The following is an 18,648-nucleotide window of genomic DNA, read 5'->3' on the forward strand; positions in this document are numbered from 1 at the left end:
CACAGATTCCGCTGTCACGAAACGTCATATGCAGCCTGTCGTTTCTATGGGTGGAATAGTGAAAAGTATTGTATTCAAAATAAACAAATATTAAAAACCTCGGTCAGCGGAGCAGTTTTTCCAAAGATGCTGATAAATCTAAACACAAGATTAGTTATGTATAATGTATTATACATTTGCTGGCATGAAATTTCACTAAAAATGCCGTTATACTTCGGTGTGATGCAAACACAATAGTTTTTTTTTTTGCTGAGATGGTCATGTGAAAGTTTGAATGGCTTGCGCAAGATTGATGTACACACTGAGTGGAATAATAAAAAAACTCAGCAGTCGCAGAAAAAGAAGACCGTCTCCGCAAGTCTCGTCTCAGATATTTAGCAATTCGTAATCAAACGTCAACATCCCACCGCAAAATCGCTAGTGTTAGAAGGTGACTTTAACCTCCAACTTGCCAAATAACCTCCAAATCATCACCTCCAAGTTAGTTCTAATACCCTCCGTTATATGAAATATGGTGGCGGGTCGATCGTCGCAAGTTTATCGTTGAACAGTCAATGGATCATTGAAGGTAGTTTTTGTCAGTGCTCACCGCATCAAAACAAAAGCGCCACTGTATATGGGCCCATTCACAAATTTAATAATTTGTGAGAGGCGTGTGTTCTAACCACTACACCAGGTCCGCCCCCTTATTCAGAAATATATATATATTTGTCTTATAAATATATTTGTCAAGCTTATTATTCATGTGTCAAGCAATTACAGCAAATATTTAATATACAATAAAGAGCTAAAATCTAGCTGGTTTACAAGTCATGGAAATACGAACGATTTTTATTATTATTATTATTATTTCGACAGGAATCTTCAAATTCTCAATCTTGTAATACATTCTGAGGTGCTTTTAGTTTATTTCGACATTAGAGATGATTGATTCGGTTTTACATTGTTTAAGCTGATCATAACTTATTAGGAGAAAAACGGAATAAATGAAGTTCAAAAAACGGGACAATTTTGTAAAGGACCAATGTTATGTATTTTTCTTCAATATATTATGCATTTCTAGATAAAAAAAAGAAATAATAATTATTTTTCGATATACAAACTCAACACGGAGATTATATCACAGATTCCTCTAGAATCTCAACAGCTGAACATTTTGGTAATCTAATAATGTAGTGCAGTAAATTTTAACAATTCAACAACTAAACGTTATAAATACATCAGAGAAACTGTTGAAAGTTACAATATTACAGTATTTCAGTTTACCGAACTATTCAATGGTTGAGATTCTGATAAAATTCACCGCGGTCAAAAAATTAGCATTAGTGCAATTATTGTTGGGATTGTAGTGTCGCACCCGCACACTGGGGCAGATCGCTGTTTTCGACGGCCAAAACCTCTAGTACTCTAAATATGCACCCTAGAGGTTTGGTGTCTTCGACAAAGTGTTTTGGAATAATTTGTAATGTATTTTGACACATTCAGATTTGATCTAGATAAGTGAAAACTGATCTAGATCAGTTTTATTTTTTGATAGGAGCGTCCTAGCAAAAAACTTCCTTCAGTAAAGTTGTTCATTGAGGCATTTTTGACATTTCTTCGGAAGACACTTACGCTCTATCACTGACGTAGATTACGATATATAAGAATTTAGTAAAAACAGTCAAAAAATCGATTTTGACCATTTTTTCATAAAAACAATTATTAAAACATTTTTTGTCATCATGTATTATAGTAGATTTACTATAACAAAGTAAATTTACATCATTCACTAGCAAAATTTTCAGCTTTAATTAAATTTTTGGTCAAAACAGTCTAAAAATAGTGTTTTACAAAATCCAGAATAACTCATGAAGCGGCAGATGGCGGCAGCTAATTTTTTGTATACGACTAGCCAAGAACATAAGTTTTATTGTCGCGAAGAAAGAAAAGTGGGGCCACGTGGGGCTTTTTTATTGTTATGGTTTGAAAATTTGATGAAAATATGTTGAAAAATGCTCATGTTTGTGAAATTTTTCATGAATTTATATTATTCAAATGTATTTCTGAAACATATTGCATGTTAACGAAGTGTGTTTAAGAAGTCATCTCTAAACTGGTATTCCAATAAACTTTTAAACGGAATTCAAGATAATTTGTCCCATATGTGTACCTACCTATCTATCTATCCTTTGATTTTTATTTGAGTAAAGTATTGTGTTGAATAAAAGCCATATTATACGATACCAGTGATGACTTGTTCAAATCACTTCGTCAACATGCAATATGTTTCAGAAATACATTTGAAAAATATAAATTCATGAAAAGTTCCTTATATATGAGCATTTTTTAACATATTTTCATCAAGTTTTCAAACCACCACAACAAAAAAGCCCCACGTGGCCCCACTTTTCTTTCTTAGGGACAATGAAACTTATGTTCTTGACTAGTCGTATACAAAAAATTAGCTGCCGCCATCTGCCGCTTCATGAGTTATCCTGGATTTTGTAAAATACTATTTTTAGACTGTTTTTATAAAAAACATAATTAAATCTGAAAATTTTGCTAGTGAATGATGTAAATTTACTTTGTTATAGTTAAGCTTCTGATACTTGATGACAAAATATTGTTTAACATTTTTTTTGTATGAAAAAATGGTCAAAATCGATTTTTTTGACTGTTTTTACTAAATTGTCTTATATCGTAATCCACGTCAGTGATAGAGTGTAAGTGTCTTCCGAAGAAATGTCAAAAATGCCTTAATGAACAACTTTGCAGAAGGAAGTTTTTTGCTAGGACGCTCCTATCAAAAGATAAAACTGATCTAGATCAGTTTTCACTTATCTAGATCAAATCTGAATGTGTCAAAATATAGTACAAGTTATTCCAAAACACTTTGTCGAAGACACCAAACCTCTAGGGTGCATAACTAAAGAACTAGAGGTTTTGGCCGTGGAAAACAGCGATCTGCCCCATTGTGACCCGTAGGTATAATATACAGGTAGGGGCCCATTCACAAATTTCATAACGTTATAGGGGGTGGGTGGGTGTCCTAGCGATGTTACGACCCATACAAAAAATGAATAACATTCATACAAAAAGCGTTACAAGGGGGTGGGTGGGTGCCCAAAATGGCCAATTTCAGCGTTATGAAATAAATGAATGAACCCTAGGTATAATATAGGTGGTAGTGTTGAGAGGTATGCTATGCTGTGCTTAGGGTAAAAGAATTGTAGATACCTGGATGTAATAAAAGGAACAGAAGGTGCTAGTTGAGTGATCAGTCAGTAGCTGTGCAGAGAATGGACTAGCTTGGTCTCTTTGTGCTTGATAAGCTAGCCTGGAGTTTGGAATTGTCTTTGTGTACTTCCAATAGGTTATGGGCCCAGGAACGGTTCATCTGCGAGTGTGCCCTACAGGAGCATTGGCCGCATAAGCCGTGTAACGCCGCACGGAATCCATAGGAGGAGCTGCTGGCTGGTCGGAGGTGAGGAGGAGCTGTGTGATCCTCGACGAGCTTCGTGATCCGTTAGGAGGTATAACCTGAACTTCGTGGTGGATAAGTGAAGGCGCTTCGTGATCTTCGGAAGGTAGAACCAGGACGACCTTTGTGGTGGACGAGAAGTTAGAACCTGCAAGAGCTTTGTGAACCTGGACGAAGAGTTTGACGACTGGAAGAGCAATCCGGATGACGACACTAAGGAGGAGTGTTGGGATTGTAGTGTCGCAGGTAGAATGATACGGGTAGAATATACGGGTATCGTCGGTGGTAGTGTTAAGAGGTATGCTATGTTGTACTTAGTGGTAAATGAATTGTAGATACCTGTATGTAATAAAAAGAACAGCAGTTGCTATTTGAGTGCATCAGTCAGTAACTGTCTGCAGGAATGGACTAGCTTGTTTTTCTTTATGCTTCCAACAAGCTATCCTGGAGTTGGAATTGACTTTGTGTCATTCCAATAATTATTAGGGTTTTCTGCGTGGTTCTACCATTGATTACCTCAGAATTTCTCCTTTTAATGTGTGTCGTCAGGCAGTGAGCGCATCGTGTCATGGGGTGTGGGTTCGATTCCCACTTCAGCCATCGAAACTTTTCATCAGAAATGTTTCACGACTGTGCCACTGGAGCATGGTTGTCCGTTGTCTAGTGTTAAGTTACAGTCTGTGCAGCTAAACGGCTGAAGACGGGTTCAGTGTCTTTTTAACACCTATGATACAATAACCATAATTTTTGAAAATACGGTATGAAATATGATTTTTTTTAAACGGGACAGTATTGTAAATATTGCACCTTATCGAACGCGACGATTAGTAATCGTCGCCTGCCAAACAGCCGCTGTGAATTCGACGTTTCACCAGGCATTCGCAACGGCATATCACGTTTGCTGGCGACGATTTCGAAACAGATAATATGCCAAGGTTTCAAGAACATTACCGTCCCGTTAAATACAATACGTATGGTCTAACATTGTTATATTGGTTATGATATGCTAGAATGTTTATGTATGGACACCATGTAGAAATGCCAAAAGATTTTTTAATCAAGTAAATAAAATACTCGTATTTCAATCAATAATAAATAAATGTCACAGAGTTGGGTACACACTTAACTGTAGTAAATCATTGAAAAACCAGAAAAAAACACGGTATTGGTTGAGTTAGGGCCCACTCACAAACTTCATAACGCTGAAGGGGGTGGCTGGGTGCCCTTGTGATGTTACAACTCATACAAAATTGGCAGAATATTCATACGAAAATGGATACGAGGGGGTGGGTGGGTGTCGAAAATGGCCATATTTGGCGTCATGAAATTTGAGAATGAACCCTTATTGCATGTTTCCCAACATCAGGGGTAGCATGAAAAGTGTATAATGGCCGTCCCTCTCAAGGCAAAAAAATGGATAGAATAATACCGCGTAGTACATATTCTTTGTGAAGCGATTTGGATACCAGATTGATTTTTGTTCATCTGAACCCTTCAATTTTTCACCCATTTAGCTTTTAAGTGTTACAACACTGAAATGAATGTTATTGTACAAACTACTAAATCCATGGTAAAATTAAGACTTGCACCAACGATTTTCAGCCAACTACATTAATCTGTTAACTCTACCAAAACATAGTCAACATCACTACACAAGAAAATATAATCTGTTTATTTAACCAGAGTTGTAGTATTTATGACTAGCAACATTCTAGATTTGATAAGTTTGGCATTATACTTTTGACCACACTGTGTTGTACGGTGGGTGCCACGGATTGAAATACAATGCTTTGTAGTGGATTCTACTATGGACATAGTCACATTTACTGTACTGCTCAGTGATTTTTACCAGATTATAGTAAACTTGACAGATTTTTGTAGTCGGTTGAAAATCGTTGGTGCAGTTCTTAATTCTACCATGGATTCGGTAGATAATACAACAAAATTTGTTTGCGTGAAGTAACCCCGTTCGACGGTACTGTAAATGTATTTCATGCAACATGACAACCACATGATAATTGTGTGAGATTTATTAAGAAAGAAATTGTACTGAGTGTTAAGTTCATTTGTCTGTTTTGAGAACAATGTGGATTTCGCTATGACAGATACATCTACAGACATGTTTTTGTATAAATAATTTATTTGCGATTTTTATACAGTTATACACTAATGCAAATGCACATATAAATATATATTAATACCACACGGAATAGTACATTGGTGACATTACTGCTGACTTTAAGGTTGCTATGGATGGATGTAAAACAGCTTAGATTGTTATTTGGTGGTCAGATAGTTATTGGTCTAAGTTTACAACTACAATTCAAATCTACACAGTTAAGGCGCATTACTCGGTGAAGACGTATAATATAAAATTTGTGTTAGATTGTTGCATGTAACTGAGGCAGAGAAATTTATCGTGTTTCACAACTAAGAAAATTATAACAAATTATCTGTACAAAACTTCATTAAGAAATAACTTGATTCGAAATTGTTGGTTTACTTCGGAAATCTTACAAACTACTAAACTAGATTTGCTTCCTTTGAATATTCCAAAGAAATGGACTATTGAAAATAATTGATTCATCACTGAGATAAAATAAACGAGGCCCAACGTTCAATCACTTGAAAGCACACTGCAGGCGATAATTTGGCGATACTTTTGTTCGGTGAGTACGGAAAGCGAGTTCGATTCTATACGAAACTAACGAGATAACAGTCATTCTTAAAAACCTAAACCGTAAATATCCGAGATAATAAACCATCCAAACCCCATCTGCTCAGTAGGTTGTCACGGTGGAAACAGTCTGCTGTTGCTGCTGCTGCTGGACGGTACGGGAGCCCTGAGCGATTTCGCCGGCACTGACGGCTTTGTACTTCAGAAATGCATCATATCCGTACGCAACCATGGCACAATAACCGAAAAACTGCAAATTGAAGAGAAAAATGTTCACATTTGGGTATTATTAAGAAGAATTAATCATTTGTTTGAGAAACCACACTTATCACGTTTTTATCGAAAATAACTTTTCAGCTTTATTGAGATTCTTAGAAGTAAATGTTTAAAAAATAACTTCCAGTTTTTTGCAAAATTTTGTTATATTTATTTTTAGATTTTTTTTACTAATTTTTTGAAATCCAAATTATAAAGGAAAATTTTTAAATATTTGAAAAGTATGACCACAATTATGTCTATGGCTATGAATATGACTTTTTAGTATAGAATTAATTTGTTCATCTAATCCAATTGCAAAGTATATATAATGTCTAGATTTTTGGTTAGCCGCTTTAATTCTAAAAGCTTTAAGAAGATTCTAAATAGAGTGTTTTCATTTTTTTAATGATTTTACTTGAAAATTTTAGCCATCAAACGTATTCTATAGAGAATTTTATTCAGTAACTGCAGAACGATTTGAAAGTCGACTCATATGTAGGGGGAGATCCCCCAGTGCCGGACAGCACCCAATACCGGACAAAGCCGAAACATTGAGAAATCATGGTCCAATCAAGATGGTGTATTAGTAGAAAAGAAAGCTATTATGTAGACCAATGATTGCGTAGAATAACACATCCTTGAAATATGCAAGCCTTTTTAAAAAAGTAGAAAAGTTTGAAAATCTTTAAAAAATTGACGTATCTACTTAATTTTGAGCCTATTTAGTAAATATTTTGAACATGAAAAAATACTTTGGATCCCGCAAGCATGATCGAACATAATCCGAATTTGATAGTATGAATGTATTTTGTACCTTAATTGAACTAAATATGGACAAATTACAATTTTGGTTTAGCACCTCCTGTCCCTCAGTTTCGGACAGCTTGATTTGTTATATAATATATTTGTAATTATTGCATCAGTGTCACAGAATACTTTCATTTTTCATGGGTTCCGTCGATCATGGTATCAAATATGCAATAAAATTAAGAATAATGAACATTCAGAACAACATCGTAAAATGTGCTATTTTTCATCATATATGAAAGAGGTTTTTGATAGGCATCTTGCAAACTAAGAAAAACTCAAATTATTCTTGTAAATGTAGCAAATGCATTGAATTGGTAATTATAAACTATTCCTATAGTGTACACATTCGATGATGTTCAAATTTACAGAATTCGAGGCATTTCCAGATCTTGTCCGGTATTGAGTGCCACCTTTCGAGATCGATCAATTTGGTACTAAAACTCATCATCAAAATGCAATATCAAAATTCATATTTATATTTTCAAATTTATTTTTGTACACTATAAAAATGATAATATTTATCATCAATGGGTAACACGAGCCCATAAAATCAATATTTTTCGAATTATGAATTTAGTGGCTTAAGTGTCCGGTACTGGGGGATCTCCCCCATACATGTAGTATTTTGGAAACGCCTTAATTTAAAACAACATAGTATTGCGGCGCTCATTTTTAATCCACATCCAGCGGCGGCGGTAACGCGCAGATACTATGCGCGCAATTTGGGCCAACATTCAAATTCAAGTGGGCTTTGATTTTTTCGTTCTTCAAAGATTTGAATGTTCAAAATTTGTTAAATTTGATACATTTGTCGATTTTTATTATCACTGCGACAGTATATTGACATTTTCCGATAATCGCATTCCGTGGGTTTTTCTTACAGAGGTCAATAAATGTGAATGCATAATTATCTCAATATAAAAACATGATGGAAATATGGCATAACTTCAAATAAGGTAAAACAGGTTTGAGTTCAAATTCAATACTGTACTAAAATTTCAGAGGCACAAATCTCGAAAAGGAGGCATCCCACAATAGTGAAATTTCTATTTTCGTTTTGCATACTAGCAGACTTCGTACGATCACTAGGGGCCAAACTCGGCCACTGTTATAGCCATCTTTGGTTTTCGAAGAGCTTCACCTTAAGAAATCGACGAGAAAGAAAGCATCGAATATATGTAACCAATGGTTATATAACATGTAAACAGTTTCAGAACTTCTATTAATTTAAATTTCGATCTTTTTGTAAGTTTTGAATGTTTATATTTAAAAACAATTGGGGGAATTTACGTATTTTCGACAGTTTTGTTGTTTTAGTCTTGGGAGGTTTTTGTCTACCAAATTTTCTATCAAGCATGCTATTTCAGTTTTGCTGATATCTCAGGATTCTGACCACTCAGAAAGATAGTGTTTTCGGTCTGTCATTATTTTAGACAATAGATTTGAAATTTTGCTAGTGAGCATTATTTTTTTTGCGAGTATCTCAGGATCCTGACCACTAGAAGCAGTCAGGATCCTGAGATATCCGCGCAATAAAAGTTTTATATGCACTTAATCCACGTTACAGTAAAATTTCAAAACTGCTGCTTAAAATGATAACAGCCTATGACTTATAGTACAAATTTCCAGAACCACTATCTTTCAAAGTAGTCATTATCCTAAAAAAGTTCACCAAAAAACATAAAACCCACTTTTTTCAACTTGTAACAATGATTCGTACTCCTACAAACTAACCCAATAAACCTTAGTTCTTTGAAGGGTTGGCTAATGGTTCTTTATATTTATTGGCATCTTTACTTCAGAAAGTTCTTATTTTATTTTATATGATACATTCTTTAGAATGGAAGCTATGATGAATTGAATAGGAATTGCTAGGTTTTATTTTATTTCTATTGGAAAGTTGTTGTACATAATAAATCCATCGTGTATTAACCTTCTTCTTCCATATTCGGTCCTGATTCTGTGTAACTGAAAGTTATTAGATCGCCTAGTGTAGTAAGTATGCATTCGTCTTGAAATTTGATGATTTGTGTGTGTATTCTCTAACGTAGGGTAAATTATGTATTTTGGACAGTCTAAGGATATGTCTGGAAACGGTGATCGATTAACTGCATTAAATTCAAAAAAAATATTACGTAATGTTACATATATGCCTAATGTCCCATTGTACCTTGAGTTTCTGGGGAGAAAAAGCTCACAAACTGTAGTATTAGCTTCCAAAATAGCGTTTTTTGGCGGCCTGTCTGTCATACATTTCGGACACCTAATATACATTTTGGACACCCTCATGTAAATATATTTTGGACAGAGGCGTTATCTCAATATCCATACAATGGTTTCTTGAAAAGACGATCATATCATAATACTTTAAGAGTTTACATGTGATTTATGCATTTTTTTCGCCTATTGAATGTGTATATTAGTGAAAATCAATAATTTCATTTAATGCAAGCAAATATCATCAGATCAGCGAAAAACGCCTGCAAGTATGCATGCATGCGACATTCCAGATTTTCTGTAGATACAATTTACAATTTTTATATTTTTGAAGCCAATTTGTAATTGTTATGAAATGGTCATCATTAATAAGTAGCATAGTGTATTAATAATGCAATACATGATTTCCCGTATATGTATTCCTCACCATCTCATTGGAAATAAGCATAGAACGACTAGCCTGTCCAAATTATATGCATGTCCAAATTATATACGTTACCCTAGTGATTTTAAATATGTAAATTAACTTCCTATAGTCATGCAGAGCTTGTACTGGCAAAACGTTTTTAACTATTTCCTTATAAAGCTGTAGCTTTGGAAAAGTGTAAGGTAACTTGAAAGTAGCTCTCAAGGATTTGTTTGCACAAATTTTAATTTTTGTAGAGCATTTTTGGCGCAGCACCCCAAATGCTTATTAAATGTTGAAGCTTGGAATGCAGATATGCAAAGTAAATCTTTTGTAGAACATTTGAAGGCTCAAAGTATGAGAGTTTGCGGACCAAACCGCATAATGGAAACAGTTTTCTAACTAAATGGTCAATGTGAGAACGCCAAGATGAAGTCTCATCTAAAATCAATCCTAAATACTTAATTTCTGTGACTTGCTTAATTGAAATATCCTCTAAAGTGAGCTCAAGATTTATAATTTCATAGTTTCTCTTGGATTTGAAAATAATCGTTTCAGTTTTAGCTACGTTCATAGGTAACATGTTCTGATTAAAGTAATCATTGAGTAACTCTAAATCCGATTGCATGTGATTTGAATATTTGCTACGTTGTTTCCAACGTAAAAACTAGCTGCATCATTTGGAAACAATCTCAATTTTCCTTTCAGGAAAAGCATTCCCAAGTCATTTATAAATAATAGGAACAATAATGGACCTTAACTACTCCTCTGTGGTACTCCTATTGACTGTTTAACGAGAAACTTGCGACGATCGAAGCGCCACCATGCTTCATATAACGGAGGGTATTAGAACTAAGTTGGAGGTGATGATTTCGCGATTTGGAAGTAAACATCAGCTCCAAGCGTTAGCGATTTTGCGGTGGGATGATGAAGTTTGATCATAAATAGAAAAAGGTTTCTGCGTACTTCAAAAATTTAAGGTCTCCACCTTTGAAAATAGGAATAACTCTGCTTATATTCAAACATTTGAAAAACTCGCCTTCTGTCATGCATGTGTTTTCAGAACTATTGGCTTGAATAATGACAGACCTTACCCTACTGCTCAACTTTGTCGAAGACGACATCTTCCTAAGTTGTCGGGATTCCGAGATATTTGCACAACAAATTGATGCTCACTAGCATCATCTGATGGCAGAATTATGCATCTCAATGACCATTGCATGTTAGCCCTTTATCTACTGAACAACTTTGCTGAACATAATGACCGTATAATTTGATGATCTGTTAAGATATTGATCATTTATTGAAACGGTCGTTAATCTGTAACAATAGTAGTTCAAAGATAATGAAATTTCGTAAAAAGAACGGTCATAAAAAGAGGTTGAAGTGAGATATATTTTTTATTCTTAGCATATAATCTTATTGGATTGTTGGACTAGAACATTTTGAAGATTACCAATCGGTTGTAGTTCAAGCAAAAAAGGTTAGTTATTTACTTAGATTAGTAATATACGTTATGACAACAATAATAATACTTACTGCAGCTGCCTGGAAAGCTTCGACGTTTGCCGCTGCGGCTAACGATGACGCCAGCATGTAGAGGAGCGTCCACGCTGCACAGAAGTACATCTCTATTTTAAGCCACGGTATTTTGTGGAACTTTTCGCAAACGTGAAACAGATAGAACACTAGCATGATACCGCTGAACCAGAATCCTATCATCGCCACCGTATTGAAGAAGGATCCACGCGATAGGTGACTAAAGTATGACACTTCGATGCATATGAAACCGATGAGATTCAGCACAATGCAGACAATTTTGATAATGCCCGGAATCGATCGAACGTATTCCGGATCGTAGCGGATGTATGGCTGGGTCACCGTGGTCGTTTGCGTGACGGTTGCTGTCTGCGAATAGTCAGTCATTTTGTGCCCGAATTTGGAGGGAGGTGGTTGTCACTAGAAAGAAAGAAATTTGATAAGGTCGAGGGCATGAGGATTGGGAAAACTATTTACTATAGCTATAGATAAGCGTTAGTCAGAATGAAAAAAGCAACGATTTTCGTTCTGCATACCTTATCACTGGTTACAAGTACGGACTATGAGTAAGCGAGACCAGAAAATCGATATGAACAGTCAAGCACATTAAAGTAGCCATATAGCCGTGTTGTGGCCAGATAGATTTATTCATTGAAATCGCCGTCCAAGATGTGTTTCGTAGCGCGATGTCAACGTGCGCTGAATCTCCCACACACATCAATGCGCGCAATAATAAAGATGACTCAAAATCTTCTAAATTTCACACATCTGCTCCATCATGGTCCATTCAAGGTTGTTTGATTTGATATGTCGTTCTTTCCATAGAGCAAAATTCATTGTTGGAATGGTCACGTTTATCCGAAAATGGAACTAATTAGCTCTTCGAAGGCACTTTGGGAGTGGTGATGCATCACATCACTTAATTAAAATTCACAAGTGCAATCACTGAGTAGCTTTCCTTAGAGGCGAAAGGCAATAACACTCACCAGACTAGATAATGATGATTCGAATACTTCGGAATGCAACTCCTTGAGATGGCAAGAACACTTGTTGGAGGTTGACCACCAATCGTCACTTCTCCTGTTTCTCAACTGTATTATTCTACTGACGAGGTTAAAGGGAAAGCCAACACAAACTGCTCAACAAATATAGTTTGTATGCCAGTGACTACGCTACCCTATACTCAAAAACAAGAGACAAATGTCCAACCAGTGAAACCATCAAAATAGTGAGGCAACAGAGTGTTTATAAGTAATCGCCACTAACACTTGGAGCGTTTTTGGAGGCGTATTCGCGTTGAAGTGGTCACCGTTTCTTAGCTCCCCGTTTTTCTGATAGACGTTTTAGATTTGACAACATGAATTGTATTGCTACGAATACGATTTTCATGTTGTTGTAAGTATTTGCAGTATACTCCCATACCTCCCATATGTTATATGCTTGTTATGTTGGTGGTTGCACAGAATGCACGTGCCCGCGCAAGAGCTCGCTCACAGTGTGGGTGAGTGACGGGCTGGGTGTTGGTAGGCAAACGCGATCGATGAAAAAGGTGCAACAACAAACGGAACGATCGACGGAGAAGCATTGTCAGTTTGGCGAGACTTTTGCCACGGCTTGCAAGCAGCTTGTGAAGCGTGTGATTCGTGTAGTCAGTTTACTAGTGTAGAGGAGTACTGTTACTGGTGATGTTTGGGGCGGCAATATGCACTAACTAAAAACATAGCTTAGACGATGGAAATAATGGTTTTCCGTTGGCTTTCATGAAACAACAAGCTGTGTCATATGTACTTCATGAAAAATCATCTATATGTATGTATAATGCGATGCATTTATATACCGTCAAACGGGGTGACTTGCAACACATTGTAATGTACAACTAAACTTCACTATAAAACCCAAATTTCAAAAAAAAAATGTTTTAAATCGGTGCTTCAATACGTGTGACTCACAATTCAAGTAACGGCCACGATTAAAGCTGTTATTATAAATATGTTTATACATTAAGGCAAAGTAGCCCGTCATTCGTTTTGGCAACAATGATGACTTTTCAGCTTGCATTTCAAAGTAATAAAACTCAGTCTTGATAGTTTATATTGAGTTGAAAAAGTATCACTGTATGCGCTAACATGCATAAAGTATGCTGATACCTTTTCAGCTGTGTCAGTGCAACCCCAACTGATTTTATTTGATTCGAAATCGTGAGATGAATTAGCAGCAAACATCAACGACGCGTACAAATTTCAATGACGGCCTACTTCGTCTTAAACATAATTCTTTTAAATGTCTTGAAAACTGATCCTTGTTGGAGGTTCAAAATCGTGATCTGAAAACATGAGTTAGATTTAATTTACGAAAGTAATAATCTACATGGTGTTTCTATAACTAATAAGTGATAGTATGACTAATTTTATTTTACGAAATTGTAGCAGTAACTTTTCAATAAAAATCATTTTTATATAAATGTACCTATACGGGGTGACTTGCATCTCTTGATTTCTAAGCAATTTAGAGTTTTATAAATGTTAAAAACTTTTTGTTAAGTCTTCTTTATAATTAAAAGAGTAATAATTCATCAATCAACTACAAATACTCGTCAAAAATATTGTTCAGTTAAGATAATACCTTGATGATTTAACGCCTCTTTTTCCCATACAAAAAAGCTCAATTATTTTCTTACAAAAAGGTATTCAGAATGGTCTTGTACTGGTTCGAATGCTTTACATACATGAATAACAATACTCAACAAGTGTGACTAATAAAAAATATCACCATTTTGTTGGCAAAAACTAAATTAGCATTGAATGTTGCAAGTCACCCCGCACAAGGACACTAAAAAAATTCCACCAGTCATCAATTTGATATGACAAAATAATTCGATTCAATCTTCTGTCTTTCCATTCTGTGGGCGGGCCGGGCCGGCCATTCAAAGTTCTACGAGAAATTTAAATTTTTAGATGACGTTTAGATCATGGTTTTGGTTGATTGAAGTTGAAAAGTGTTGCAAGTCACCCCGTTTGACGGTAGTCATTTTAGGCCTATTAAATCGATGCCACCAAAAATAATTGCAAACTCAAACAATGCATATTTTCTGTTGCAAGTGCCATTATCAAATGTTTGTAAAGCAATTTTTTTACTATACCTACCTACCAATATTGTGATTTTTTTTTGTAATTCTTCATCGTTCTAATTTGTTTTTTTATTAGTCCAATCTTTCATGGAATGGCCATAAAACATTTTCTTGCACTGAATAATGCCAAAATTTCTTTAGAAAATATATCGGCATTCAAGCAGGAAAAATTTCCCAGGACCTGCACAAAAACAATAAATAATTCTTCCAGGTGTTACTCTAAGGGTTCCTTGTAATATTCTACAAGACTTCACAAAAAATTCTCCAAGTATTTCTATTAGATTTCTCCAAAAAATAGTTTGATGTCGTTCCCTGCATTCCTTCAAACTCTCTCTAAAATAATATTTAGAAATTTCTTCAAAAACGCCAACCTAAGAAAATAAAAAAAAAACACTTCTATAAAGTTTCTAGTGGAATACGTTCAACTGTGCTTTCAAAAAACTCTCATGCGAAAATACTCAAAAATTTCCCGAACAATATGTGTCCTAGGATTCCTCCGAAAATTATCTGATTAGAGATTATCCAAGTATTTTCCAGAGATATTTTTTTTTTTCAAACAGTGCTACCGATTCTTCTGGGGGATTTTAGATAAAAATTTCCATAGATTTAATAAAGGATTTTGCAGTTCATTTTTGAGCATCTCGGAAAAATGCCTGCAGATGATCCATAAGGTATTCTTTCAGGGTCTAGAAATCACTCTATACATTTTTTTCTAATCCTGTGATTCTTTAATAAATTACATCTAGAAATCTATCCACTCTCAATTTTTGGTTCAAAAACTACTCCAGAAATACCTCAATCATTTTTTTTTATGGATTTCTATATCCAGCTTTCGAGAGTAACACATACAAAAAAAGTTTTCAAAGAACTTTTAAAGAAATTTATTGGATAATTTCAGCTTAAATTTAATTCGGAAAAATTCGCTAAATTCTTGTTGGAATGTTCTAGAATTCACCAAAGAGTTTTTGAAACTTTTTGATAAAATTCCTAACCGTTTGTCTCACAGAAAAGCTTAGGTGGTTTTTGTAGGAATTACTACAAAAATAATTGTTCCTTTTCCTTTTCGTCTTTCGGATGGACTTTCTACTGAAGGGATTTGTATCTAATATCTTAGAACATGTTTTGCATGAGCTTCGAGGCTCAATGATACTGTGCCTAACAGACTAAAGTAGAAACCATTTTTTCCACTTGCAGAAATTTCAAAAAAACTTTTTTGAAGGTACATTCTTTAATTATTGTGGTAGAACTGTAGAACTGAATTAATTGCGAAAATATTGGTTTTTTTTTTAAATCGTCGCCAAAAATGTCTTATTGTAAAATTCGTAATGAAAGATTTTACTAAATGTTAATCTTGGAGAAATATGAATTCCGCCCTGAAGTTTCACAAGAATTCAATCCCAGAATATGAATTCTGGCAATAATTGATAATATTATTTCTAAAGATATGTGTTAAGGAAGATTCTTCCACATTTTTCATGAATTTCTTAATAACCTTCCCCCACTCCCAGTTATTTTGTTGAATGTTTCTCCACAGAGTCCTTTACCGCTATGCTAATTTCAGAACCAAAAGTATACTAGGGGCTTGATAACAAATTTCCTCTGAAGATTGTAAGGAAAGATACATTTAAAACAATTTTTGTAACTAACTCCTGTATAATCCGGGGATTCGAAACAGAATTTTCAAGAAAAAACTACAGAAAATTTTTTAACGTATTTTGGAATCATTTCTGAAGGACTTATGATTACTTTCCTTGAAGAATTTGTAATAAGGACATTTTTTGACTGTTTTTGGCGCCTACCTCCCCACTCGTAGCATATTTTGCCATACCATACATGGTTTTTCACAGAATTGTAGAATTCCTCCGAAAATTACAACAGGTACGATAAATAGTACATTTCTCAGGTAAGCAGGTCTGTTTTTAGAGTCTTGGTCACTATTGCCAAAAAGTCTATTTCTGCGGTCTCCAAACACTCTATTTTAATCAACATGTTCTCTAAAGCCTTTATTTGCAGTGAGTCCTGGCGAAATATTCTAAAGTCTTCAAATATTATTACGCGAGTATTCTACAAGTTCTTTAATATATATTTTTCTTAGTTCCCGAGGAATTCGTCAGGAAGTTTAGAGATGTCTTCTGAAATACTCTCAGGTACCTAAAACGGGGTAACTTTCATAATGCGGGTAACTTTGATAGTGCGAGACTTACAACATATTAAACGAAATAACGAAGTTTCTGTCAATCAGTTAAGAAAAACGAATGTAAAAGTAAAGATTTTTAGTATGACACTTCATGTCACAGCTATTTTCGTTGGAATCAAGTGCATTTGAGGATTTATATGCAAATATTTATAATTTACAAGATTTTAGCTTTTCAACAACAATCTGTTCTACGATCACTATTTGATAAAGTCATAATGAGTTCATCACTTATCCATGACAGCCTAGTTATAGTAGAACACAAATTCGGTCTCAAATCTCTTACCGAAAACCATTTTTATAAACTGGGACCACTTTTGTAATCTACTTAAGTCAGAAATTTTCATATAGCGTTAAAATCTTAAGCCGTCAGTACACTGTTTGTCAAGTGTGCAAATTTTTCCGCACGCATAAACCAACATGCAAGCATCGGTCTCAACAATGACAAAACATCTGAAGTGTCAAGTGGATATTGAAGTGTTAGTTTATGCGTGTGGAAAAATTTGCACACTTGGCAAAGAGTGTACTGAGGGCTTTAGAGGTATTCAACGCCCTATAAATGTTCCGTAATTCATTCAAGTTTGTTCGATTTATACTCCATTAGGCCGGAACAAATTTGAAATTTTATTTTTGTCACCCCCCCCCCCCCTTCAATTTTTTCAAAAAGTAAGAGGGGGGAAATAAATAAAATGTCTTATTATCAATGTTGGTTTTCATTGTTTTTTTTTTGTTTTTTTTTTTAGATTTAGATGAGATAACAAGAGTTATTGGATTATAAGTCCTAAATCTGTTCGTTAATGGTAATAGGTGTGAGTTTTTTATTGAACGTTTTTCTTTTAGAATAAAGTTTACGCCGCTTTTACTGTAACAGTGTAGCCTTTAGAAAAAGAATATTTTAGTGATTTCGATGGATTATCTATCTATATAAATAAAAATGGAATGGTGTTTGTATGTCACGAAATAACTTACGAACGGGTCAGCGGATCTGAATGATTCTTTCTCCGTTTTGTTTGTCATGGGTTCCGACGAGTTTGTGTGTATAAAAATCCCAGGATATTAACCGGGAAAATACGGAAAAACGAGAGTGAACGGAACTGTCATTTTCTAGGGGACGAACCATAGCGGTTTTCAACAGCCTACTTGATGGCAAGACGAAGTTTGCCGGGCTCACTAGTTATTTATATAAACTTTCAATGAACATTCAATTTGTCAAATCAATTCAGCAATTGGCTCTTAAAATTTATTTGAATACATGTTTTTCTAATAGATCCTCCTTCTTCTGGATGTATAAATATTGAAAGCATGGTCATCATCCACAAGCTACGTTTCAAATGTCCTTGTCCTTGCCTTCATTGCATTCGTGTAAACGTCATGATTCTAATTTGCATTAATGAATATAATCATATTAATGGGGGAAATCGCTCTATAAGTATAAAGCCGTATATAGAAAAAGTGCCATCAAAGCTGCTTTTCAGGACACGTACAACTAGGGACAATGGAAATTCACGATTTCGCGAAAGCCGTGAAATTTGGCCGTCGACACGAAATTCAGAAAAATGATCGTTTTAAGGCCGCACGGGAGGTCATCATAATCACCCTATTCATTTCAAGAAGCAAATCCCAAGAACCACTCCATATATCAATGCGAAAATGTATCACTATGATTCTGTATATGTAGTGAACAACCCGATAATATTTCAGCTTCATCGGTTTACTAAAACTCGAGATTTGCTTCCACAAAGTTTTGATGATTATTGTTAGAGTGAGACGAAAGATAGGGAAAATAACACGGTCTCCCGTGTCCCCTTAATTCATATGAAAAACCGCAGCCATTTTCAGTTTATTTCCTATTAAAATGGTTTATTTATTTTGGAGTCAAGATTCCTCCACCAATTTTTGTATCATTTAGTTTATATTGGACTTCGTCTGATTGCTTGTTTTGTTTTAAATTTCAAAT

The 18,648-nt window shown here is 34.9% G+C and overlaps 2 protein-coding genes across 3 annotated transcripts in view; one reads left to right on the plus strand and one right to left on the minus strand.

Moving 5' to 3' along the window:
* Positions 1-5,585: 5,585 nt before the first annotated feature.
* On the minus strand, positions 5,586-12,707 carry LOC5570694 (CKLF-like MARVEL transmembrane domain-containing protein 4). Of its 2 annotated transcripts, none has more exons than XM_001659233.2 (3): positions 12,357-12,707; positions 11,371-11,790; positions 5,586-6,390 (listed from the first exon to the last, which is right to left on the minus strand). In XM_001659233.2, the coding sequence occupies exons 2-3, from the start codon at positions 11,755-11,757 to the stop codon at positions 6,244-6,246; spliced, it is 534 nt and encodes a 177-aa protein (XP_001659283.1). In that variant the 5' UTR covers positions 11,758-11,790; positions 12,357-12,707; the 3' UTR covers positions 5,586-6,243. The 2 variants fall into 2 exon arrangements, with proteins under 2 accessions (XP_001659283.1, XP_021702717.1); XM_021847025.1 differs by lacking the exon at positions 12,357-12,707 and adding an exon at positions 11,907-12,343.
* Positions 12,708-12,950: 243 nt separating this feature from the next.
* The window catches only part of LOC5570685 (calmodulin-lysine N-methyltransferase), a 66,126-nt gene continuing 60,428 nt past the window's right edge, over positions 12,951-18,648 (plus strand). Inside the window, exon 1 of the mRNA XM_021847021.1 lies at positions 12,951-13,179. The gene's annotated coding sequence lies outside the window, so the exon portion shown is untranslated. The remainder of the gene's footprint in view (positions 13,180-18,648) is intronic.

Source organism: Aedes aegypti, chromosome 2 (genome assembly GCF_002204515.2).
Source record: "Aedes aegypti strain LVP_AGWG chromosome 2, AaegL5.0 Primary Assembly, whole genome shotgun sequence".
NCBI lineage: Eukaryota > Metazoa > Arthropoda > Insecta > Diptera > Culicidae > Aedes > Aedes aegypti.